The sequence below is a fragment of the Pituophis catenifer genome, unplaced genomic scaffold (assembly GCF_029215685.1).
Source record: "Pituophis catenifer annectens isolate HBS135680 unplaced genomic scaffold, rPitCat1.0.hap2 SCAF_1, whole genome shotgun sequence".
In the NCBI taxonomy this organism is placed as follows: domain Eukaryota; kingdom Metazoa; phylum Chordata; class Lepidosauria; order Squamata; family Colubridae; genus Pituophis; species Pituophis catenifer.
In genome coordinates, this window is record NW_027256881.1 from 130,577,819 (window position 1) to 130,605,423 (window position 27,605).

At 37.8% G+C, this 27,605-nt stretch overlaps 1 protein-coding gene across 1 annotated transcript in view; it reads right to left on the bottom strand.

The window, feature by feature from the left end:
• Nucleotides 1–1,525: 1,525 nt before the first annotated feature.
• The window catches only part of PXDN (peroxidasin), an 87,550-nt gene continuing 61,470 nt past the window's right edge, over nucleotides 1,526–27,605 (bottom strand). Inside the window, exons 12-23 of the mRNA XM_070955067.1 lie at nucleotides 27,353–27,511; nucleotides 26,136–26,248; nucleotides 23,616–23,772; nucleotides 21,649–21,757; nucleotides 20,902–21,059; nucleotides 16,221–17,724; nucleotides 12,991–13,125; nucleotides 11,902–12,110; nucleotides 7,695–7,815; nucleotides 5,578–5,710; nucleotides 4,164–4,277; nucleotides 1,526–1,977 (exon numbers count right to left, since the gene is read on the bottom strand). Coding sequence (XP_070811168.1) covers nucleotides 1,852–1,977; nucleotides 4,164–4,277; nucleotides 5,578–5,710; nucleotides 7,695–7,815; nucleotides 11,902–12,110; nucleotides 12,991–13,125; nucleotides 16,221–17,724; nucleotides 20,902–21,059; nucleotides 21,649–21,757; nucleotides 23,616–23,772; nucleotides 26,136–26,248; nucleotides 27,353–27,511 — 3,038 coding nt within the window. The 3' untranslated portion in view covers nucleotides 1,526–1,851. The remainder of the gene's footprint in view (nucleotides 1,978–4,163; nucleotides 4,278–5,577; nucleotides 5,711–7,694; nucleotides 7,816–11,901; nucleotides 12,111–12,990; nucleotides 13,126–16,220; nucleotides 17,725–20,901; nucleotides 21,060–21,648; nucleotides 21,758–23,615; nucleotides 23,773–26,135; nucleotides 26,249–27,352; nucleotides 27,512–27,605) is intronic.

Below are 27,605 nucleotides of genomic sequence, written 5' to 3' on the forward strand. Positions count from 1 at the left end.
TTATGATAAAGAAGTCTTCCATAATGGTTTATTTCTCAGCACAAATATGGGTTATTTGGCTTTACTATATAAAGTGGAAAAATAAGAGTCCATATATACTTGTTAGCAAATGAATAATGAATAATGGATGCCTAAAACAGCAGATGCTGAATATTTATGGGAGCCAGAATTAATATGAAGCATGAGTCACCCAAGAAACAATCCTCACATCCTTTTTCAATAGGAGGCTCAGCCTTGGAAGATATGATAATAACGGGCAAAGTCAAATACTATAATTGAATGAATACAGACAATATCCACATCATAAGGATTAGAGTTCCCAGACAGATTTGAATTCTGGGATTATTTCACATCTATAAATTAAGTTCTGATGTGGCAGATTTCTTGGACCACTTGAGCAAGTTTGCAGTACTCTATGTAAGAAAATGAATTTAGATAGGAAATGGAAGTACAGAAAGCCTAAACATCTCAACTAAGACAATCACAATAAGCAGGGAAACCTAACACAGGTGAAAAATGTAAAGCAGCTGAGCAATTGCCCTTTAAACCAAGAAGTCCATATTTTTTTCAAAAGGCTAAAAGTGGGAGAATATGATATGATTTTTATTTTCCATCAGTATCTTTTTTTTGTCATGCATACATAGACTGGTGAATTATGTTATTGATGCTTATGTTACAGCCATTCCCCTAGTAAGGCGTGGTGGGGAGTCAGAAGCTTGATGTACCACAAACTTATGAATATTTTATCTGAATTTTCCAAGCCTGTCAACTTCCATTGGTCTGGACTTCCTCTCCAAGAATGATCAGTAAAGGCCAATCTGGCCAAGGAATTCCAACTCTGAAATTCATAAAAACATGGAAGTTTGCAAACTTGGGAAACACTGTATTATACTGGAAATTAAATGATGATAGATGCAGGCATCGGATAGGGAAAGATTTAATACTACAGAGGTGTAAAAACCAGATGCCAAAATTAAGGTGTTTTTTTTATTCTTGGACTCAATTAGAATTAATACTGCAAGATAAAGTACGATTGTGTTATTGTGATAATGATATTCTGGCATGATTAGCTTTTTAAGTCAAATACCTGTATCTTTTAGGTCTGACCTAGTGTTTGTATCATACTAAAATATTTGCTTTGGTTTATTATTCAGTGCCACGGAACTGGAATCCAAAAATCCAAACATTATTTTCTCATACATCCTTTGCTATCATCTAGTGGTATTCCAGAGTTCTGCAGCCCAGGCATGGCAGACCTGACTTTGTCTGAATTCAGCCAATTGTAGTATATTCAGTATGAGATGGTCAAGTATCAGTTGAATGATATATGAATGCAGGCAATATCTGTGTTCATATATTGCACTAAGCCATGATTTTACCATGGTGCATTCACTAAGCTATAATGGCTGTAAATACACCTAGCACTAAGCCATGGTTTACAGAACCACATAATACAGTATGTAAACCCAGGCGTTATGTTACGTGGACCTTATTTCTTCCAATGGCACCTGATTTCCTACCAGTGTACAAAGAAAGAAAAATTAACCTGGGAGCCTTGAAAAACTAAACAAATGCTTTAAAAAAATAGCACCAGTTTTTAGTCTCTTGAACCTGAGAAGTTTCAACATATAATTATCTTGACTAACACTGTGTATTCCCTTTCAATACTTTCACCTTGTGGTTTTCCAATAGATAAGAAAGTAAAATAGATTTTTTTCTTACACTGTTACCCCATCATCTGAATGCTATTTTCCTTTAACATCTTGGTTCTCTATTGTGGTTTAAAGCCTACTGTTACCTGTATTTGCCATCGGCAGATATCAATATGACTTGACATGTGACAATTGGGACTTAGGGTGCATTTCCCTTGCTAACAGTTTGTTTTAGGCACACCGGACAGCAAATACCCTTCAGCTTCACAGGTGTGGCACAATCAAGTGATGGACACGATTCCACATAACAGGTGACCTGACCAACCTGCATTTGAAAAGGTAAAGTGACAATTTAGTTACTTTAAAAAAAAAAGAACAAAAAGAAAAGATAAAGATGTGCATTACTAAAGAATGTACATTTGGGATTTGGGCCTGTATTGCTGATATAGTACAGGCTATCTAAATATTTTAACATTAATTTGCTTGCTGTATTCTGAATGAAAATATTTATGCACAAATCAATGGGCAAACAAAAAGTGGAGAAAGCTTCATATTGCTTGATAAATTGGGAAACATCTTTGCATGTAGTAATTGTTTGTAACTAGAGTGGGTCACTGTTTTCTTGAAATTAATCAATTTTTTGATCAAACAGAATCTCTAAAGACAAAGAGATCTTACTCCATTTATATATCATGGAGACCACTGGTGGGTTTCGTAACTTTTTACTACCGGTTCTGTGGGCATGGCTTGGTAGGCGTGGCAGGGGAAGGATACTGTAAAATCTCCATTCTCACCCCACTCTGGGGGAAGGATACTGCAAAATCCCCATTTCCTCCCAATCAGCTGGGACTTGGGAGACAGAGAATAGATGGGGGCGGGGCCAGTCAGAAATTTTACTACCCGTTCTCCGAACTACTCAAAATGTCCGCTACCAGTTCTCCAGATCTGGTCCAGAACTAAGGATCTCTGTTCCTTAAATGCCATTATCCAGGAAGATAAGGTATAAAATGGAATAACAATGATGATAAAACTGTAACCCTAACACATATTAATAAGCAAGCTTGTTCAATGACTGCTAGCCATCTCTTGACAAGACAGGCAGATAATCTTGTAGAGGCTTTTTCCTTTGGGTACTTCATGGTTTTATAAAAGTCAGGAATCTGTTAAAAACACATTTTGCACTTTTGTCTGAGGACTTGAATGCTCTTTTGCTTGGATTTTTTTCAATGCCTTTGATAGGCTGCTGTGTGAGACAAAATATTTAATTCCATGGGCCTTTGCTCTGAACCAGGAGGGTTTTTCTAAGTTTTCAATCATTTGCATGAATAGAAGCACCAAGTGCTGCATGATGAAATTCTGAACTCAGCAACATATACATATTTGGCAGCTCCCCACCAAAACAAAATGAACTTAAATCTCCTAAATTGAAATATTTACATTATTAAGTCCTAGATATAACATTATGTTATTAAATGTTCTTGATGTCAGGACTCCAGAAAGTTTCCAGGGACTAGTTGTTTTAATTTCTTGCAGCAGCACATGCACTACTGTGCCTCCAAGGCGTAAGGCATTTTAAAAACTTGAAACGAATTTCACAATGTGTAAATTTTTATGGATCACAAGCTCCTCGCTAAACACATAGGGAAGGGAGTTTTATACAGGCCACAGCTGGAATGTCTCAAACTTTCAAATAGGACTGTGCAATAACAGACAAACAGTGCATTGTTAAGGGGGTCTTCTTAGAAGTGAGTCATACCAGGTTTGATAAGACTTACTTCCAAGTCATTCTGAGCGGGACTGCAATTTTAAGAGATTTTCCTTTCAAATAAACAAACTCAAGTGGATACATAAAATACAGAGGCAGTAATTCAGAATTCGCTTGTCTTGAAAATTGGTTAAATTTAATAGGGTAAAAGTTCTGCAAGCTGCCTGACTTTATTCTGATTCAAATTCATTTATTTTGGTTTTACTCACCACTAAAAGGACAAGAGAAAATTCAGGCATTGAAGTGTGTGGTAACCCCAGGCCAGAACAGAACATCGTGAGCTAAATTATTTCTTTGTTGGGTTGTTGTTGTTGTTGTTGTGTGTGTGTGTGTGTGTGTGTGTGTGTGAAAAATTAGTTTCATAGCTTCATAGCTTCATAGCCAAATGGGCTAGAAAACTGCTCTAGTTTTCTAAGAAAAATAGAAAAAAGTAGCAGTAGTTGAGATTGTTCAGGAAGCCCAATTTGCCAATTTTACATTCTCTGGCAGCAATTCCTTTGGCAAGGAGACAATATAGTCAGTTGAACAGCAGCAGCTTGTCTCCTTGGCAGTCAATGCGGCAGAGCCCAAATACTGTGAAACTATGATAACAATAACATTTTCAAACAAGCAAAAAGAAGTTCCTGAGGATAAATGCAGAAAGTTGCAGCCCTCTACAAATCTATCAGGAAGATCCACTAAACACCAGGAGACAAATGGCCAAGAACACATGCATACATGTGTGCCTAAAAGCATGTTAAACTCACCTTGCATTCACATGTGGTGCAGGGGTCTTTTTTCCATGTGTCATTACTGGAATAAGATTTGCCATTTTCATCAGTACATTCGGTTCTACTGAGCCGTGACTCAAGTTTCTTTATCTGGACAGGAGACATGTTGTTTATCCATCAGTGCCAAAAGGATTTCTGTTTCCTTTTATGTGCAATGCAACGAAGTCATAGAACACCCTTCAAAATTCTCATGGTACGTCACATTCATTTTACTGAGAAATTCTGGACTAAGATGGCAACATATGATACATGAGATGGTAAAGTTGCTTTGCACGACAATGAATAAGAAAGGGGAGGATTCAGCAGCTAAAAAGTCACAGGCTCCCTTTGGAATTTATTTGACATTTTGTGCATTAAAATAACCCCCTCCATCTGTTCCTTGCCTGGGGAAAAATGTCATTTAGGTTATAAACCTGTTTCACCACTCCATCCTTAAAAAGAAGAAATAACAGACTCAAACCAGGCTGATTTGGGAAGAATTTTGCTCCTCCGTTAGTTAAACGAAGAGTTAGAGGAGAACCAGAAGGCTGTGATGGAGGAGACAGTGATAACCCAGTCATAAGTACATTTAATCATGTAAGAGGTATTGGCCAGATTCAGTACTGCATGTCATACATGTATCTTGGATTCGAAGTGTAAGGAGATTGTAGACCAGAAATACATGAGGAAGAAAAGACAAAGACTTCCTTGGATGGTTTTTCTTTTCCTTTTTTAGTGCAATTTGTCCCTCAACTTTATCTTTACACATTTCTGTTTGGAAGGCAACTGATCTAAGGTCATTTACAGAGCTTTACAAAGCTAATATGAATCTGGATTTTCCTGGTTCAAACCAAATGATAATTTCTGCACCACCATAATGGGTTTGCTAGATTTATATGACACGTCTTTCTTAGGAACTCAAGTTAGCTTATATATAATAGTCCTCCCTCCAACTTTTCCCCACACAACCCTGTAGGCTAGAATGGGTTATGAGAAAGTGAGATTTCATGAGTGAGGTAAACTTGAACCTGAGAATCCCAAATCCTAATCCAGGATAATATCTGACCTCAGCACATTTCAAAATAATACCTTGCTTGAATGAAAACATTAAGCAATTGTCTATTACACAAATATGTTTTCCTAAAGCATGAAAATTATAATCAAAATTCGTTCATGAAGAGATGGTGATATAACAGACATTTCTACTGATTTTCCACAATTCTACAGTCCTTGCCACCACCTTTAAGGATCCATAATGTGTCCACAAATTTCCCAAAGCACGTTTTGGTGGCATGGGGAATAAGTGAAAGTTGCCACCCTCCTACTCTGTCTGGAGTATCTCTTCAACTCTTAAATTGACTGCAAAAATATTTTAGTGTTTAATGTTATTTGAAGAACCTTTCGCACTCACCTGTTTTCTGAGGTCTGTAATTGTTTTTTGCATATCTCCAACAAATTCTTTGAAATCATTCATTATGGGTGCTTTCTTGTGCTCATCAAAGGATGAAGTAGTGCTGTTAAAGAATGTATTCCCTCTTGTAAAGCTGGAACAAGAAGAAAAATAAGTTAGATATTGCGCAGAAGTTGCATCATTGATTTCAACAAATCTGATTGTCTAGCTTGTTGTCAAACAGGCTATCGTTAATGTTTAAAGATGTTTAATGTTTAAATTTAAATACAAGCATAGTTTAACTCACTGCAACAGAAGTTGCAGTTTTTTTTTTAATTTGATTTATATGCCGCCCTTTTCCAGAGACTCAGGGCAGCTTACAATGCATTAAGCAATAGCCTTCATACTTTTGTATATTTTTACAAAGTCAGCTTATTGCCCCCACAAACTGGGTCCTCAATTTACCTACCTTAGAAAGGATGGAAGGCTGAGTCAACCTTGAGTCTGGCAAGATTCGAACTTACTAATTGCAGACAGCTGGAGTTAAATTGCAATGCATTAGTCTGCTGAGCTATCCAGGTTCAGTGATTTAAACTATGTAAATTGTACTTGTTCATGAAATTATGACTACTTTCTTAATCAGGATTAATGAAGTACATCAAAGCTCTTTAAATTATCAGAATGAACTCAAGTATTTTGTCTTGGAATACTGTTGAATCTAGAAGAGCTCACTGCTTCTGAGACTCCATCCCTGAAATAGACCCCCATTGGGCCGGATAAAATACTTCCTGAGAAGAGACTTTTACCAGTCTAAAAAACCAGTGCTTTCTATCCAGTTCAAATGGCCTTGTCCTTTTCTTTTATTATATGTTTGCTGGCAATCTCAAAATCTCTTCTGGAGAATTCTGATGTTTTTTGGAATAAATTTAGAAATGATGAAGAACTCTAAGCCTGGGGCATAGAGTTAGGAAGCTGGGTTGCAAGAAATCTGTTAATGCCATGTTGAATTTTACTAACTTAACAACTGCAGTGATTCACTTAACAATTGTGGCAAGAAAGCTTATAAATGGGTGCAAAACCCATTTAACAACTCTTGCTTAGCAATGGAAATTTTGAGCTTTGTGATAATAAATTGAGGACTACCTGTATACTAACTTTGAAATACCTTAACTATTTGTTCAATCAGTGATGTGAGAGCACATAGTTTGCGTTGTTGGAATGCTGGATTGGCCTGCATTTGAGACCCGAGTCCTGCCATGGAACGAGGCGAGCTCCTGTCCTTCGCTCCAACTCCTACTGGAGACATGAAAGGAACCCCCAACTGGGTGTCCCCCAGGCAATGGTGATGTCACCTGCTAATCCTTTCAACCCGGAAGCACCGCGGTGCTTCTGACATCAGTGCAATGCAATCAGTGATGTCATCAAAGTAAAGAACCCCATGTGATGCAGCCATCACCAGGTCATGACCCTGTGTGGATAATGACATCCATAACCCCTTCCACATAATGGCGGAGTCACAAGATCACAACTCCTACTGGACTTGATGTGTTGAGCCTAATCAAGAAAAATGACAAGTTAACCCTAGATTGCTTAATCCAAATCTGGCCCTAATCCTAAATGGATTCAAATTAATACTAAGTGAATAATTAACAGAATCGTAGCCTGTGCTGTAGTTGGAAAGCAAACCTTATTTGTGCATTGTGAAATAAATAATAGCCCAATCATGCTTTTTAATTTTGTGGAGTTTTAAAATTAGAGTCATGAATGCCAGAAAAGGAGATTCTAAAATGCAGCCACAACCTCTATTCACCCTTTTTCTAAAAGGGCTGTATGCAGTTTTTAAAATTACTTCCTGGAATTTTTCATTGGAATCTTGAAAATTTGTTGTAATATTGCACCTAACTAGGAATTGGTTCTGAAGTATTTTTTGACTTATTGAACAGGTTGGCAAGCTATAGACATTTCCCCATAATTGACATGGGGGGAAGGGGATCAAGTTGATCGAAATGAAATCATAGACATAGATCGCATTAAAAAACACTTGCTGGAATGTTTTGGGTTCTATGCTCCAGGCAACTAAATCCTAAGCAGTACAATAAATGTTAATAGTAACAAGTAAACAAAACTGTGATATGTACCTTGATGCTCTTGGAATTTTTAGGTATTTTGAAGGCTTATCTTCCCGAAAACTATAATCAAGAGCGCGCCTTCCTCGGAAGTGGTAAGAAAATGCATTGAATTGTCCTCTAGTTCTGCAGTCTGAAATTAAACAGAAGATCCTAAACTTCGTTAAGACGTGAATAAATAATGTTCCTTCCACAATAGAAAGTATTGTATTAGAAAATTAAAACATATTCTTTCTATTATTTCAGTGAAAATAATAAAGATTCATGCATCTTTAAGAAGAATCTACCATGAATAGATGTAATCAACTAGTCTAGATAATATATATTGCATTTCTTTTTATAGCTTTGCAAGCCAAACTACTTACTAATGCTAGAAAGCAAGCAAGCAAGGAAGGAAATTATGGATTCAGAGTACAGTAAATGCATTGTTGAATGAGGAATAGATGTTAGACAGCTTGTAGAAGATGATAGCATAGGATACTTTACAAAACATTTTCTGGCTCCCTTTGATATTAATAACTATAATTTAATTGCTACTATTCTGATAAGGATGGCCAGTAAGATCTTGGAAGAAATGGACACATTGCACTATTGGTTCAGGCATGGCTCCTGAACGCAATCATCTTGGATTGCCTTTTATAGGACCAATGACATTTATAGGAAGAGAAATATGGCAATTGCAACTTTCTCTTCAATGGCTTTTGATACTATTGCCCTTTCTGCAGCAACTTTTTACGTTGAAGGCACTGTAGTATAATGCTCAACTTTTACTAATGAGAATGTGTTCTAAAGATAGGATTGGATGTCACTTTCTTCATCCTTATTGCAATTATAATTCCACAGTCCCAAAGGTGCTTTTTCCAAAGGCAACTGGTCTTTCTTGCTTTTCTCCTTGAAAATGTTTCATTTCTCATCCAAGATGAGGACTGAAGAAGCTTCTTGGATGGGGAGCAAAATGTTTTCAAGGAAAAGAAATCAAGAAAATCCGTTTATCTTTGGGACAACTATGGCCTGGATGATTGAGAATCTCCATAGAAATATGGTTCCACAGGAAACCATTCTGTCCCCAGTGCTGTTTAATACTGGTATGACCCTGCTGAGGTGGTCAATATGAAATATGGAGTACATTTATCAATTTGCTGATGGGGTAGACAGAATTTGATATTGTCTGAGTCACAAGAAGCAGGGAAATCAAGGGATCAGGACCAGAATATGATGATGGGATGCATAATGAGCTATGGTGGCGCAGTGAATAGAATGCAGTATTTCAGGCTAACTCTGCACTCCACTGCCAGGAGTTCGATCCTGAGCAGCTCAAGGCTGACTCAGTTTTCCAACCTTCCAAGGTCAGTAAAATGAGGAGTCAGATTGTTGGGGGCAACATGCTGACTCTGTAAACCGCTTAGAGAGGGCTGTAAAGCACTGTGGAGTGGTATGTAACTCTAATTGCTAGTGCTATTGCATAAAGGTCAAGAGCCCAACAGGGCAGTGGTGTTGTATCCCAGCATGTCTAGAAATTAGGAAGTTTGCTTGCTTTGGCAAATGCTGCAGGAAAAGGTGTTAAACAACCTCCTTCTGGTCACTTTCCCAAAGCTCTGTTCAGCCCAGTCTTTGTGAAGCTCTGCAAAACAGCATTCTTCTCCACCTTCTTCACAGCCTTACTCAATTCAGAAGCTAAATTTAATCCTAATAAATTCTGTTATAGTTTATTGTACCTCTCTTATGAAGGCATGAGTGGGGCAGAATTGAAGGTATAAATTAATATCTTCAGGTTTTTTTAAATTTATTTGTCACCCATCTCCTTTTGAAATGCCTGGGAGAGGCTTGGAGCATAATGCTCTAAACTGCCCCGACTCACCAAAAATAAATATTCCTAACCCAATAAAAATGTTGTAAAACATCTGAAAGTAAGGTTTCACAGTCCCATCTTAGCGATACTGAGAGGTTTTCTGTGCTAAATTTCCTACTTGATGATGAAATGGCATTTTATGAGAATTTTTTTTTATCTCTTACTAGGTTTGTTCATCAAAATGTTCCACTGACAGCACTGTTCTGGGTAGTCAGATGTCTGAACAAATGTCAAGGATGTTAGAAGGATCTAACTAGGTAGGTTTGTGACATGAAAGCAGGCTACCTAGTTAGACATCCTTGATGTTGAGCGGAAGACACAGAGTACTTGTCAGGGGTCACAGACAAAAAATAAGACAACGCTGGAAATGCTAACGAACTATCACACAATGAAATAGACCATTTTCTGGTTTTATTATTATGCAGAAGAAAAGTTGCTGTGTGTGTTTGTCTCTGTGTTGTTATGATTAGGCTGGCACTTGCTTAAATGTTCCAAAGACAAAATATTTTTTTTTTAAAAAAAATCATACTTTAATACTGAACCTGGAAAAATATTTAAGAGTAAAGAAACAGGAAATAATAAAAACAGATATCGTCTACTTTACAAACACAAGCATAAATACAGAATAACTGAATAAACTGGGGAATTTGAATTATACCGAACTAAGAAGTGCTTGTTCACAGAAATTTGTATTGTAGTATATTTCCACACACAAATAATCTAGATAACAATCTTCATCACAAATTTATTGTTCCAATAGGGTAAAGAAATATAAGTATTGGATAGTCATAGCTATAGATACACATACACACTTTCAAACCAAGTGCTGGCCATTACACAACAGCTAGCTGTACATTGGACTGTATTTGCTTCATCTTATAATGGTGAATAATTTTTACCGATTGCTAAAGAACAAACCAAAGCCACCAGAGACAGATCCAACTAGCAAATTTAAAACACTCTAAAACTTTCCCAGTTCAAGGAACCTGGCTGCTTTTTAAACTGAGTTCACACCTCTTCTAATTCAGACCTTGTTCAAAAGAGTGTGTGTGGGGGGGGCTATGCTACCTATGCTATGATTCTGCTACATTTCCCATAACTTTATCCCACCCAGGGAACATCAAAACATACCACCCCCATAATTATAGGGAACGCTTGCTAAAGATGAAGTAAACAACAACATTGGTCAATTTTTTTTTAGGAAATGAGGCTCCTGAGAAATGTTGAGAAGTTGTGGAATCACATGGGATTTAAAGTCTCTTCTACCTCAGAAACCAGAGACGCAGAAAATAGGACAATTTCTGTGCATATTAACTATCATTTTTTGGATCAAGAACGTCATTCGTCTGTTAACAAGTAGCCATAGCCTACTCTCCTATCTCTATTCAATACTCCTCACTGGTTGCCCTCTAAATTCTTAAAGATAAAGGCTTTTAAAGTTTTTTATTTGAGAAGTTAGCTGCCAGGTCAAGGACCTAATTCCATACAACTCCTGCCAGATTATTTGAGGTATGTGTTACTAGGTTTGGCTGATACACTCTGCCATGTCCTAGACATTTCTATCTCAGAAATGTAAACTTGCTGAAGCCTAAACAACAAGACGATGGGAACTAACATGTTGCCTCAGAAAGAAATGGTGTTGTTTACAAAATATGGGCAGCTCATGCAACGCCTAGAAAACATCTACATCATACAGTGAGTGGTTTACATAGGGATTATAATACATCACCCAGGAGGTCTCCAAGGAACCTTCAAGGGAGATGCGAAATCAGTTTTCCTCTAAGACAAGCATGTTCAATTAGATCTGTGCGTGGAGAATAGAAGCCTGACAGTTAATGGGAAGAACTATTTTATAACTAACTTTATCAGACTTGCCTACACAGGCTGTTAAGTACAAGTAGTCCTCAACTTACGACAATTGAGCCCAAAATTTCTGTTGCTAAGCAAGACCTTTGTTAAGTGAATTTTGCCCCACTTTACAACTTTTCTTGCCACAGTTGTTAAGTGAATCACTGCAGTTAAGTTAGTAACACGGCTGTTAAGTGAATCTGGCTTCCCCATTGACATTGCCTGTCAAAAGGTCATAAAATGGGATCACGTGACCACCAGGACACTGCAACTGTCATAAATACTGCATGGGTCAGTTGCCAAGCATCTGAATTTTGACCATGAGGATACTGCAATGGTCGTGTGAAAAACGATCATAAGTCACTTTTTTCAGTGCTGTTGTAACTTGGAACGGTCACTAAATAAACTGTCGTAAGTCGAGGACTTCCTGCATTTCACGATGTTGTTTTATTTGAAACCTGTAAGTCTTGCTTTTTCAAAGAAGAAAAAAAAGAGGGAGCGGTGGAATATATATCGCTATACCTTCACAGCAGTCTTGCCACATCCTGAGATCCACTTTAGGAACTTCAGCACAGCTTCCATAACCATGTGGGAACTCGGCCACTCTAAAAACGTCACGTTGCACTCTGGTTATGTTGTCCCCATTGTCACAGAGAACCCTTGCAAGGGACGACTGCTTGATCTGAGTCAACTGAGCTGGAGTAAACACACCTGGGTTCTCATACCATAACCTGTTGTCTCACATGAAGTAAGAATAAATTCTTAGTCAGTATCCAGGGTAACAGAAAAGGATTCAGTACTAAGAAAAGGATTGAATATATTCACATTAACAGACGATTTAAAGTATGGTTATATTTAATGGCAGAATTGCTCATTATACTGCCTTTTTCTCTATGTCATTACTGTTTCTGATAGTTCTTGAAAAAGTATTCTAAATTATTTTTAAAAACATATCTATATTTCTAGTTGAGACATGCTTTTTGGCATTATCTGAATAAATCTAAACACATCATCGATAACTCAAATGAGCTGCAAAGCCTCACTATGCCTTCTATCATGCTTTCAAGCAGCAAAGCATCAATGTCCATAATGACAATATAATGGCATGCAACAAGGTATCCTTGACAAGAAGAGCTTTGCATGCAAAAGCTTCCATGTAATCCTAAATCCTGCACACACAGTGTGGTGGCACATGGTTAGAATGCAGTATTGCAGGCTAATTCTGCTCATTGCCAGGAGTTCAATCCTGACCGGCTCAAGTTTGAGTCAGCCTTCCATCCTGCCGAGGTCAGTTAAATGAGGATTCAGGGGGGCAATAGGTTGACTCTGTAAACAGCTTATAGAGTGCTTATAGAGTGTTATATAAGTCAAAGTGCTACTTCTACTGCTATTGCTATTCACTTCACATGGTAAAGTATATACTTCTAAATATTAAACCTTCTCTGCTGCTGATTCCTGTGGCATACTTGTGAAGAAATGGCCCTTCACAAATGATAGAGTGAGTTGCAAAGGGAAGGATTGCTCACTGTTGCTGTATGTTTGGTTCTAGGTTATTAACTTCTGACTGGAACTCTTCGAAGTGTAGTATGACTACTTTTATACCAAACTTACCTGTCTCCATCTCGGAGACGTTTAAACTGTGTGCTCAAGAGACACATCAGTGTAGGTCCCAACCTGCTTCCAGGAACTAGATCTTCTAGTATAAGAGCAGGAAATAAATCTATGTTCAGTGGTGAACCATATAATCTATACGAGAAAAATAAATGATTGCAGATGACCCAAAGTATGAATTCAGTGTTATATTGAATTTTAAAATCTACAACTAAAAGATATTATTTTGGATTTGTTATATCTTTTTGCTCAATTTTTACTTGCCACGTTTACTATGTGTTAATTTGAAACAGTGGTCACTAGATTTAGTTTTGAATCTACAAAGTTCAAAACAAGCAGTCAGTGTTTTCTGCACATATTTACAGAAAGACTATATTTGAACCTGTGTAGAATGCAACTGTCTTCAAAGAAAGAGACTAACTGCATACTGGTAGAAAAAAAATAGTATACCCTCTAGCTTTTTAAAACTGTTTTTAAAAAGGTAAAGAACAATCAATCTTATACAGTATAAGCTGATTTCCAAAACATGGTTCATAATTCCAACATAATAAACTTTGGTTGGTTCAAGGAACTTTCTCTGTAGGTAGCTTACTTCATCCAGGAAAACATCTGGCAAAATCTGTGTATTACCATTCTTCATATGTAAAGCTTGTATACTACATAGCCATCCAAAAGTGAACACACTATGAAGTGTATACTGTTTTCCATTTAGAATGTCAGGAACTAGTCTGATTTCTTTTCAACTTTCAAAAATGATTTTATAATAATATATGGATGTGTATTGATTTATTGTCATGTATAAGGCAATAAGTAACAAAAAAAATACTCTACTTTGGCATAAAAACTGAATTCCTTCAAATCCAGGGAATAATTATGAAAACTAGAGAAAAGAGTTACAATGAAGAATGAGTTGATTATCTACATCTACCATTGACCATGAATTAAGTCCCTTAATTTAAGGGTAAACATTTGTTGTATGAAAGCTTATGTGAAATTTAGTTCTTACATGGTTAAAAGTAAACAACTGGATGTCTAGACCAGCGGTCTCCAACCTTGGCCACTTTAAGACATGTGGACTTCAACTCCCATGGCTGGGGAATTCTGGGAGTTGGAGTCCACATGTCTTGGCCAAGGTTGGAGACCCTGATCTAGATGTTGTTGTTACCAAAACGAAAAAAACAGTTATCTCCAAAAGGGAAGAGATTCTTCGTCTCAGAGATGTTTAAATAAGATAAATGTCACATAATCCTATGCACAGAGAGGAGGAGGAGGAGGAGGAGGAGAAACAGGCTCAAGGAATTTGACCATTCTTTATATGAACCACACTTGCACTGGACATGTGGCAGTTATTAGAATTTTTTCATCATGACTTCTTAGCTGTTCTGTAATAAATTCTACTTAACATAACTTCATGGATTTCTGGCCGACTTAAAATGTTTGTATTCAGCCTTCTGAAAGAAAGCTGACAGCTTGCGGACAGAGATATTTGTATTCATAGGCCCTCCAATTGCAAATGTTAATATTTCCTAGATCCCTTAGAAAGGTCAAGGAGATGCTGGGATGATGGGGGAGGAGACCAGCAATGCAGCCTCTTCTTCAGGAATTGCACAGTTTACTTATTTATCTGTCCAATTTCTAGACCACCCAACTCCCAAAAGGACTCTGAATAGCTTCATTAAACTCCATACAGGAAAAACGTTATATAAGAAGGAAAATTGTCCAAGGGAACAGTGAAATTAGCAATCCCACCTCCCCACATCACCCCCAACCTAGAGGGATACACCAGACATGCTACCCAAGGCCTGAGGAAAGAGCCATGTTTTTAATGTTAACTTGAAGAAGAGCTGGCTGGAGATCAAACTAATCTCTGGATAGGGATGCTGTTCAGGGGACGGACATTGCAGACCTGCTCCCTGGGTCCCTCTAGGTCAGTGGTTCTCAACCTGTGGGTCGCGACCCCTTTGGGGGTCGAATGACTCTTTCACAGGGGTCGCCTAAAACCATCGGAAAACACATATTTTCAATGGTTTTAGGAATAATTTTATGGTTGGGGGTCACCACAACATGAGGAACTGTATTAAAAGGTCACAGCATTAGGAAGGTTGAGAACCACTGCTCTAGGTGACGTGTTTACCAGATTTTTCGGAGTATAAGATGCACCTTCCCCTCCCCCCCTAAAAGTGGGTGCATCTTATAGACTGAATACAAGCATTTTTGGGCTCCCAAGCCTTCAGTGTGTCACATTTTTGCCCTCCCAGGCCCCCAGAAGCACTCTGCAGTGCTCCTCATGGCTCGTTTTTGCCAAAAACAGACCCATTTTTGAGCTCCCAAGCCCTCCACGAAATGCGTTTTCACCCTCCCTGGGCCCCCGAAGCAAATTTTTGGCAAAAAACGGCCCGTGTGGACACTGCAGAGTGCTTCTGTGGGCCTGGGAGGGCGAAAATGCAACGCACAGAAGCAAAAAATTATTGTTTCTTGTTTTCCTTCTGTAAATTTAGGTGCGCCTTATAGTCCAGTGCATCTTATAGTCCAAAAAGATGGTAATTACTGGGATCAAGTCTGTCTTATATAGGACAGGCAAATACTACAGAAAACAGACAATCCTGCAAAGAATGTAAGGCTTTATAAGTAATAACCAATCTCAAACGCTGCATTGTTTACCAATCTGGTAAACAATGCAGCTCAGAAAGCAGAGAAGTTATCTCTCGCTTTTATAGTACAGGTAGTCCTTGATTTACAACCATTCATTTAGTGACTGACATTACCATGGTACTGAAAAAAGTAACTTATGACTGATTTTCACACTTACAACTGTTGTGACATCCCCATGGTCACGTGATCAAAATTCGGCCTCTTGGAACTAGCATGTATTTATGATAATTGCAGTATCCAAGGATCATGTGGTCATCTTTTGTGACCTTCTGACAAGCAAAATCAGTAGGGAAGTCTGATTCACGTAACAACTCTGCTACTAACTTAACAACTGCACTGATCTGCTTAACAATGGAAATTTTGGGCTCAGTTGTGGTCATAAGTCAAGGACTATTTGTACATGAGAACCCAATATAATAAAAAATGAATTTAGATCTCCTTCTGAAATACATGTATGAAACCAATATATGGGAAGTTTCACGTATACATCATACAGTTCTGGCATGAATAGCTTTTCCTTTCTGTTAGAACACCTCAATAACTTACCAATAGAAATGGCATTGACATTGGGAGCTTACCGTTTGAGTTTTTCTCTGATTTCAGGATTCTTTATTTCATTTTTTAGATCTTCAAATGTGTGTGTGGAAGACTGATTACAGTAAACTCTAAATTCATGGTATGGTGGGATTCCATGATCTCTCCCTCTCTGAATATTCATCGCAGCCAAATCTAGAGCTACTGCTCGTGCCATGGAGAACAGTCTCTCCGTCAGTTCAGTGTTCAACAACTGAGAAGTCACCCGCATCTTACCAGCAGTGCCAAATAACCCTCGAAGGAGTGGATCGATGCCTCCTTCGTTTACAATCCGGAATGGGGAAAAGAAAGCTTTATGGAGAGAGATGTGGCCCTGCGGAATAGTTTCGAAATTCTCGTCCAACCGATAGAGGATGGGGTTGATCAAAGTGTGTCCAAACCTAAAAGCTGCAGTTGCAAATTCATTTGCTATGCCAGAATTAACATTGGGATCATAACCTTTATATTCACCGAGCATCTTCAAGCCTACCACTCCCAGGATTTTCGGCAGCCAGTGGCTGTAGGTTATATGCTGCATCTCTGCACCAACAATTTTACGTGTTTCGTGATATATTGTATCGCCATCCCAGTGTGGGTTCAGCTTCAGTAATTCAGTAGCAATCCTGTTGTGTTCCCGAAACCACAGTGTGTGCATACTGGTGAGTCCCAGCTGTTCATTGGCTCTATGGTCTCCAGCTAAGAAGCAGGGAATTGGGCTCTCGTTCTCATCCCTCATACACTCTGTTGGAGGGCCAGTTGCAAATGGAAGGAGAGGTTTTCCGGATCTCTGCACAATACCCTGCCTCAGGAGGCCCCTGTGGCTTGCCAAGTCCCTGACCTCTTGCGCTTCGTGCTCTGAACTGCCGTATACATTGGATGCATCAATGTATGAGGTCAACTGATTGATCTGCTCGCGTGGGTAGACGGAGTTCATGAGAAGGGAGGTCATGCCACTTCCACACACGGGACTGGAACGTACAAAAAACATGCACCGTGCTCCATTTCTGACCCGAGGATCATTAGGTGGGATCATGATAGAGAAACACGGAGGGTCATTGGTACAAACTGAACTGCAATGCTGACCGTCTGAAAATCTGGCTTCGCTTAGGGCAGCCACCGTGGAGTCCAGGTCATGATCCAGGAATTGGCCCCACTGCATTAGCATATGACTGAACTGGTCGTCTGGAGTTATTGTTTCAGTCCCTATTAATGTAGTTGATACCAAACGTGGCATTGGGAGCGTATATCCATTGTAATTTCGATTAGGTCCGATGCCCCTCGGCAAATTAAAACCATTTTCATAGACTGATTTCAGCATTCGTTCAAAGGCCGTTAGAGAGGCTCCCCACATTGGATGCTGAAGATTATTGCATGTGCCATCGTGCGTTCGGTATTTCTGATGGTAGCACATGTCTGAACAGTTATTCACACGCCTATGGGCAGTGCAGCCTGACAGGTTAGCGATCAGATTCAAGTACTGCGGAGATACCAGATCATTATAGTGATAGCCTGAAACAGATACGAGAGAGAAAAATAAGTTACTTATAAAGTAATAAAGGCAGGATAAAAATCAAATCAATCAAGAAATGCTATTAAAAGTAGTGAAAAAAACCTCAAATACGAAGGGCATGCCATTTTAACCAGTTTATTAAGCAGACAGGAATGACTGGCTAGAGATCACCTTGAGCAGGCCTTCGGTATTTTAAGGTCTTTTAGTTCTACAACAACAGGAAATGAGGAAGAAAAATAAATAAAAAAATTGGTGTGTAAGTTAAGTTTGGAAGCCAGTATGAAAATGCTGAAGTTTAATTTCTACTGCCGATGATTTCCCGAAAGGCATTACTTTATTGGTTCAAAGACTATGGCAGATCAATCAAAATTCTTTAACGAGCTGACAGTCAAAGTGAAAACGGTGCCCTACTAAATTGCTACTCTGCTAAGACTGTTCAAAAAATGATATGAAATTGACCAGAAAGAAGGGATTCAAAATATTTTTGCAGCAAAGATTAATTTCTTGACTGTTAAGTAAATTACTGGAAGAATGTGTTAGGAAATGTTGCAAATTTAAAAACTCCTAGAAAGAATGCTGCCTCCCCCCACCCACCCCCCACTTTGTAAAAATAGGCGAGATCTTTACTGATTCACAACTTTACTTATATGTAAAGGATTTCTGCCTGGAGTTAATAACCCTATTGCCAAGCAAACCTTGCTATGAGGCTCCTTATATTGTGCTTGGGTACGCATAATGGGTATCATGAAGACTGAAGAGGAATTTAAAATCTAGCTATCATGAGATAATAAATGAACAGTATTAAACCTGAAATTAGTTTTTACCAGGATTACTTGTGTATTTTCTTTTAGTACACATTAACATCAATAATGTTAGTGATTATTTAATAAGGAAATTGCATTAATTTATAATTTTTTTAAAAAAAAAATCACGCCGCTACAGATGCATTTATTTTATTTTAACAAGTCAAATATATTCTAACAATTTGGCTTTGGTATTTGTATATGCAACCATGTGATGAATAGCTGCACAAATGATCTGTTCAGCTGCAGACATCCTTGGGAAGCTTACGCTACTCAATCTGGTGATGTTCCAAATTGACAAAGCAGATGCTCACAAATCTTGCACATTTTCTAATCTAGAATCTGGAGTTAAGTTTTAAGTTGTAGAAACAGTCAAAACACAAGAAATATGCTAAGCAAAAGATACTTCTTTTCACATGCTAAATCTGGTTAATAACACTAGACCCGTGATGGCGAACCTATGGCACGCATGCTGGAAGTAGCATGCAGAGCCATCTCTCCAGGCACGCCAGCTGTCGCCCGTTGCTCTTCCAGGTTCCGGAGCATACAGGCACTCTGGCCAGCTGTTCTTCGCACGCACATGTGTGCCAGAAACTGGAAGACCAGGTGACTGGCACGCATGCGCATGTCGGAAACCGGAAGCTCAGCTTCCCAGTGTACACACGTGTGCTGGGGAACTGCTCTTCTGGTTTCTGGTGCTCCCGCGCCCATGCGCCCCAGTTTCGGCACTCAGTGCCGAAAAGTTTCGCCAACACTGCACTAGACTGTTTATTAAGCCCCTTTCATTTAACTTCTCTAACATTTTAGTCTAAATCAAATTCTTTGCAACTTATCTCAGAAGTATAGATAACAGCCAGATAATGGAAGAATGACTAAATAATTGCTTTTGAATTTTAACTTCTGCTGCTTCTAGAATTAAGCAGGAAAAATCCAAATTAGGCTCATCCTAGAGATTCTATCTGACATATAGCAAGGCTTGGTTTTTGAAACACTGGATGCTTGTACATAATACCAAGACAAAAACTGATATTGCTTTTATAAATACCAAAGCACCTATTTTTATTTGGGCTTTCCCAATAAAATGGCAAGACAGATTTAAGAAAGATCAATTTATTCTCTTTCATTTGAGATTAACGTCGTTATCAATTGTGTGAACCTAATCTTGAAGACTACAGTCCTTGCTTCTGGTTATTTTCTGTAGTTTCATCTTGCTCTCCCCCCTCTTACGTCCCTTGTGTTTCTGATTGCACTGGTATTTATAATTTAATCCCCCAGTTTTAAGGAAACTGAAAGCAGCTGGCCCCTTCTTTTTATACTTTACCCAGTGGTTTCAATCAAAGAAAATCTATGATTCACTCCAGTTTTTAGAAATCTATTTTGACTTTTACTTATTTTACAGAACAATTCTGTACTCAAGATCTGCTGCCTTGCATTAGAGAGAGGGTGCAGATGCAATGGAACAAGAAACAGAAAATGGTTATTTGGCAGATGCAACTGAGGAGATTGGAAATGTTACAAAAAGTTAAAGATGACACAGTAATCTCATCAGATACAAAAATGAGAAGAGACAAGAATGGAAAAGGAAAAAGTTGCTTATGCAAAATCATGTATCCCATTCCCTTGCGACTGCGCATTTGATGGCAGAATTTTATGGAAAAAGCACTGCTGGATAACATATTTCTCTCATTCAGTAGAACATTAAATTACACACATACCCATTGTCACACAATGGGTATGTGCCACAGAATATATTGAAATCTGGCTCTGATCACAGGAAATCAAACCTTGTATATACATTCACAATAGAGAAGCAACAATTCAGGAGAAGAGAGGTGATAAGAGGTTAAATACTCTGACCTCATGCCATGCACTCTTACAGTATGCAAAAGAAAAACTCCCGGTGAAATGCTCCTGGTTTGGACCGGATCACCCAATCCAGTAGCGATGGAGGCGGGTGGTTCAGAGAACCGGTAGCAAAAATCCCTGCCTCCCCCTCCTATGCCCAGCTGAGTCGAACAATCATCAGAGGCTTTTTAAAAAAAAATTAAAAGCATTTTTTCTACAACCACTTCGGCCGAAAAAATGTTTTTAAAAGTAAAAAAAAAAGCCTCTGATGATCACGCGGCTCAGCTGGGATCGTAAGAGGCTTGTAGAAAAAATGCTCTGACAATCCCAGCTGAGTTGCCTGATCGGCAGAGGCTTTTAAAAGCATTTTTTTTACAACCTCTTCAGCCGAAGAGGTTGTAGAAAAAATGGTTTTAAAAGTTAAAAAAAAAAAGTTGGCCACGCCTACCCAGTCACATTCCCCCTCCCCCACAAAGTCACGCCCACAGAACCGGTAGTAACAAATTTTACATTTCACCACTGACTCACTTGTTCCATTAAGGTCAACCATTAAACCATCTTGTACGTGTTCCTGAATTAGTTGTAGTGTCCTTTCAAATATTTCTCCAGCTCTTGCTTGTTCAATAGTGTAAGGATCTCTTGGGTATCGAAATAGAGCTAGTAAATCATTTGGAGATCGAGGGCGACTAATAAATTAACAAGAAAAAGACAAAAAATAAACATAGTGTCTAGAAGCATAAGATTAACTTAACTCTAGTTTTAATCCTAATGCTATTCAAAATTAATAATAATGCTTATATTAAACATCTCTAAACAAGTACATACCTCAAGTAATTATCCAGTACTGCAAGCCAATAAAAAAAAAGATTTTTTAAAAATTAGCATTTGAAAGCTGTTTAAGAGGAATCTTTTGTTAAGCCATCAAGGAATAATATTAAGTTTCAGTAACTTTCATTTCCAATGTTTAGTAGCCTTCATTTTAAACTGGCGTCCCCTTCAATTGGTATGACCCAATGGAAATACCCAGAAAACATAAAGGAGGAAAGTTCCAGCACCCAATGGGAAAAGAGACTACTGTCATCTACTATATTACACAAATACCTAACTGATGTATTTGTGAAAGGATAGAAAACTGATAAAAACCCAACTAAAATAATTATAAGAATTAGGATATTGCGATGCCAAGTCAAGATCAACTAAAATAATCAAGTAATTAAGAGACAACCAATATATTATTATGATGTAAACAAATCTTTCCAATTATATATACAATACCTATCAAACAGATGTGTGCGTGTGGAGTTTATTGCTCTGTCAACAGTAGCAATAGCTTCAACAATTGAGCTTGCTACAAATGGATCTCCATTTCGACTCACATCAGGAACTAAAAAGAAAAAAGAGGAAATTAAACATTTTTTCAGAGTTACACAGATAAGCAAAGTCTAGACATAACATTATTTTGGTATTAAAAATAAAATTCTATTTACAATTTTCTGTAAAATTACTCATCTAATGGGAATGTTATAGAACTAAAAAATTACTCTCGGCAACGCTGGGCTGCCGGAGCAATTCCACAAAGAAACACGCTCGAGTGGTGGTTCAAAGATGGTTTATTTGCAGCTGACAGCAACAGCTTGCTACCGATATGCTAACAGCAGTTAAGTCAGAATTCCCGCATCGGCGCTAAGCATTGTTTAAATTGTCTCCACCTCTCAACGGCGTCTTGTGATGATGTCAGCGCGGATCTGTCAACAGCATCGGTCCCAATCCCTTCACCCAACGCGATCCCACTTTACCCAGCACCGTGTAAGCATAGCCCTATCCGCACCCCAAGCCCATCACCAACACCCGTGTCACGCAACCACCACCACCCCGATCACACACACACCACTTTGGCAGTCACAGGTAGTCGTTGTCGAGTGCCGTTAGCAGCAGATAGATGGCTCGACAATTAGTCTTTCACAACCATAATTTAAAAATATACTTTCCATTTTTTTTTCAGAAAAAAAAAATCTTCAGAACGATCAAAATGAGTGAGTAAACTCTCTAGCTACAGGATATGCAATGTGGAGAATTGGGGCTGCAATGCCCTTCAAAAGAATGATTTATCAGGAGCGCTGATCAGGAGTGCTCATTTAAGGTTCAAGTATAAATGACAACCTTTTGTTGCATGGCAATATAATTATCTAATATACTATTAGATAAATAATATAAGATATATTATTCAATAGCATAATATCCTTGTTTTCCTCCCTTTTTGTAATTTGCTGCCATTATTAAAAAAAAGAAAAATAATTGCAGCCATTATCCCCATCATGCCCCTAACATGGGAAGAACTTATAGATTTTATGTCTAGAAAACTTTCTGCATCATGCCATCTCTGAGCGTCTGATGAAACCCACCAATCTATTGTCATAAAAATATATTCAAAAACATAAAATAAAATATATTGACCTAGATTGTACTACAAAGGGAACTAATTATTCTTAAATAAAATGATCAAAATATAAAAAATAGTAAATACGCAATACAGCAATACATGTGGGTTTTTTTTAAAAAAAAATCCTTTAAATTGATATAAGACAAACTAAATTTCAGTTAGTGAAGTAGTGAAAATAAAGCTGGGACATTTCTCCCATTCATGTTCATGGATTCCATGAAATATATCCATGGAGTTTAATAAACCCTTGCTCTAGACCAGGGGTGTCAAACTGGCGGACTGTGGCGTGGATCCGTAACGTGCAGGCCACACCCACCCAGCTCCGCAAAGGCAAAAAACATTGCAATACATCACATGACATCAATGTGACGCGGCAAGTTTGACACCCGTGCTCTAGACAAAAGAAAGTACCAAAAAAGTGGAAAAGATAAAGGAAATTGATGAAAATGAGACTTTTTCTGCCAACAATTCTCCTCTTGGTATTTTTGTGCCCATTGGTAAGTATAATTTCTTCAAAGCTTTTGAAATAAACTATTACACTGAACATTAAAAAATTCCCCATTAAACAATTATTTAAGTTCAAGATCTGTCCTTGATTTGAATTCGCAACCAACAAACAAGTTACTCAGTGCCACTTTATGAGTTTTATTAAATGAAAGTTTCTAAAGGAGAGGTGATTATTAAAGTCAAATTTAATAATTCCTCCAAAATACTTATGCATTACACTGATAACTTTTAATAATTCAATTCAATGCACACAATACTTAATCTGCAGTTGTCTATTCTCATGCATAAATCTTACCGTTCACAGTTAGTACCATGCTAACTGAGGAATATCCAATCGTATTCCTTGCTACGCATTCATAACGGCCTTGATCTGCAGGGCCAACATCTCGAATAGTAAGAAATCCTTCAGAGCTAACATGGAATTTCCCACTTTCTGTCACCTGAACACCATCCTGTAGTAATCAAAAGGTCAAGATATTCCATAACTTAGGCAGTGTTTTAGAAGAACTGAAATTTTTGAAGGTGTTTGTTGTGTGTTTTTTAAATTTGGTCAAAGGAAAATGTAAATTTAAATTTCCAACTCTAACAGGTAAGGAATTCTTGATTCATATTCATAATCTGTATTTTCAAAGCCTAGCCACGTTCTAAAACAGTGGTTTTTAAACATGGGGTAATGTGGATATATCCTGGGGTAAATGGAGCAATTTCAAATTTAGGATCCAGTTTGGGACTGCCACTGCTGAGAAGTTTGTGAAAAAGAATCTGTTTTCTTTTTTGGGGGTGTAATTATATTATTCAAGACTAGAAAAGTTGTAATTGAGTTAAACAGTTTAAGAAAGACTATTGTAAGGTCTCCCAGGAAAACAGTAAACACTGATGGGACTACCTCTTCTGCAAAACAGAAAAATGTGAATCACTCACTTCTTCCTGCACCCCAGAATATGCCCTTCAAATATGCTCCTTTAGGAGAAAATGTTCTACAGCAGATGCACCAAATGTAAGAAAATGGTGGAGGAAGGAGAGAAAAGAAAAAAAAATATACTATCATATGAGCAGATCTCTTGGTTTCTACTCAGTGCTTTGCATCCAGGTTTAATAATGCTTAGAGGAGACTCATTTAAATTAATGGTCAAAATTAGCTCTGACTGAATCCGATTGCCTTTAGGAAATTTCTCCTAGGCAGAACTAAGTTTGGACTCAACTTTGAGAGTTTATAAAGAGCCTCACAAGTTGCTGAAAACTTACATTTGACTTTCTGGTTATTAAATTATGCAGATCTGGCCTTAGAAAAGTTGATTTAACTTTTGAAATACAAGTTCACTTCAGCTTTACACATTTATACTTTGGCTATTTGAGATATATTGTAGGTAGTCTTCGACTTATGGCCACGATTGGAACCTGAATCTCGGACCTTTGATTAAGTGATTAAGAAACACATGACTGCTTTGCTCAATGACCACAATCCAGCACTCTCTGTTTCAATTGTTAAGAAATCTCTTGGGTCATTAAGTGGAGAAAGCAAAAGATCTGTCCACATGGAGCTGAAATCCTACTGGCAGGCAGCCCTTTCACTTTCAAATGTTTCTCCAGTACACCAAAAGATTTCAGTCCCCCCCACCCATATGCAATTCAGGATTTCAGCTCTGTTCTTGCAGCCCACTGAGAGATTTCACCTCCCTTCCATGCTTGGAGGGGAAATCCTTTGGCGGGCTTCAGGAACAGAGCTGGAATCTTCAAAATTTTAGGTGAATGGAGCTGAAATCCTAAAAATTTCAGTTCTGTTTCTTCGGCCCACCAAAGGATTTCAGCTCCCCTCTGTGCACAGAGATGAAATCCTTTAGGGGGGTGAGGAAGGATTCCAGCTTCACTCCATCCCCTCTGCTTGTAAGGTCCTTGGCAACCAGTCAATATGTGAGCTAGTTGCCAAGCAACAAAAAATGTAACTATGGGGAGAGGGAAACGGCATGTTTTATGGCAGCTGGAAGCACCCTTTCCAAGGCTGTCATAACCCAGGACTATCTGGATATAATTTGGAAGGAATATATGCTTTGTGGAGAAAAACAATGCCTTCAAGCTTTCCACCACAATCACCATAGAATAAAACCTGTATTTTAATGTTGTATTTATTTGAACAGTTTTTTTCAGATCTACCTGGGAGTACACACAGTGTTTCCTAATGTTTTACTGAAATTTAACAGAATTGTGTATTTCCTGTGTATACAGGCAATCTTTGACTTATAACCATTCATTGGTGACTGTCTATAGATACAACAGCTCTGACAAGTGACTTATGATGGTTTTTCACATGACAGTTGCAGGATCTCTAGTCATGTGATCAAAATCTGGATGCTTAGTAACTGGCTCATATTTATGATGGTTGCAGTATTCTGGGGTCATGTGACCAGTCTTTATGACTTTCTGACAAGCAAAGTCAATGGGGAAGCCAGATTCACTTAAAAACTGTGTTACTAACTTAGCTGCAATGATTCACTTAACAATTGTGGCAAGAAAGGTCATAAAATGGGGCAAAACTCACTTAACAACTGTCTGATTTAGCAACAGAAATTTTGGGCTTAATTGTAGTCATAGTTGAGGATTACCTGTAATTGGAAAGATTTAGATTTTCAGTGTAACACTTTAAACTCTTATCAAAGTAGATTGTTAATTAAAATCTCACTGCCTTTTGAGTAGCCTCTACAATAAGTGGTTTCAGACAAAGGAAAGGTAACATGTTACATAGAGAAGAAGCAAACATATTCTTTTTATAGACTAAACTCTGCAGGAAGTTAGGAAATATGAAACTGGCATGCAGTACCTTATTCCATGTTATTACTGGCTCTGGCTCTCCTTGAGAACTGCATGGAATCTGTACATTTGTACCCACTTCCACTGTCATGTCACTTGGAACATTAGCAAACACAGGAGTTACTAAAATAAAGATTCCCAGAAGGAAATATCAAGCTGATAAAATTTTTTAAATAAACATTTTTTATTCAAATCATAATCACCTAGTTTTCAGTCTAACAACATCATACTATTAATATATAGTGCAGAATATAATTTATCTAAAATTAAGGATTGAATAAATTTCTTTTAGCTTTATTGACTGAATAATAATTATATTTTATAATTATATAGAACCTAAGCTCATTCCAAAGACTTGATTCAGGATAGGGACTTCTTAATTTAGTTTCTTAGCCATTTTTTTCAACTCTTCACGCTAACATTCCTTTCCTAGTACAAGGACTAATGCATCGTTATGCTTTAACAGCTATGAAGTTCCTATTTTTCTCACATATAATCTTCTCCACTCCTCAGCTCTCTATCCACCCAGAAATAGCTGCATTTTGGATTTCACCTGTTTTATTTAAACATGCAATTAATAAAGATACCATTGCTGTATTCAAAAGGAAGCTTGGGGACCTGGCTCAGATCAGAGTACTAATAAGAAATTTATGGGGGTGAGATATTAACCCTCTTGTTTCCCCTCCACAATTGTCCTCATCCATTTTAGGGGACCCTTTCCTAGACTATATTTAGTTTAGTCAATTCATTTCAGTAAACAAAATACTGATTTTTGTTTGTAAGAACACAATGAATAGAATAGAATTCTTTATTGGGCAAGTGTGATTGGACACACAAGGAATTTATCTTCAGTGCATAAGCTCTCAGTGTAGATAAAAGCTATAAGTGATAAATCATGATCATAGTCATCATAAAAACACATTCATCATAAATCATATAATACAACACACTTAGTGATAGTCACGGGATGCTAAATCTAGTTGTACAACAAATTAAGAAAAAATCATGTGCTGGATCTTTGAAATAACTGAACTACCACACAATCAACATAGTTACAGTATGGCAAACATAAGTAAGCGGCAGAAAGCAAAGCTTAAAGGTACTTTTTAAAATAGAATTACATCACTGCCCTAGCAAAAGAGGAGGAAACATTTAAAAACAGTTTAAAATTTAAATATCAAAAATGTAAAGAAATAATTGCATGCAAATTGGCTTATGCAAGCTTACCTCTTGGCTGTACACTCAAATGGACAGCAACTCTTTGAGATCCTACAATGTTGACAGCTTGACATTCATATTGTCCTTGATCATGTAAAGCCACTGTGGAAATCCTCAGGGTTCCAGAAGACAAAACTAAGTGTCTTCTATCTACAGACAGCTGACTACCTGAAAGAAGAATTTTTAGAATAAAATCATGAACTGCACATTCAACAGACAAACTCGTGTCTGTATTCTTTTGTTTACAACAAGGAAAGAGGAA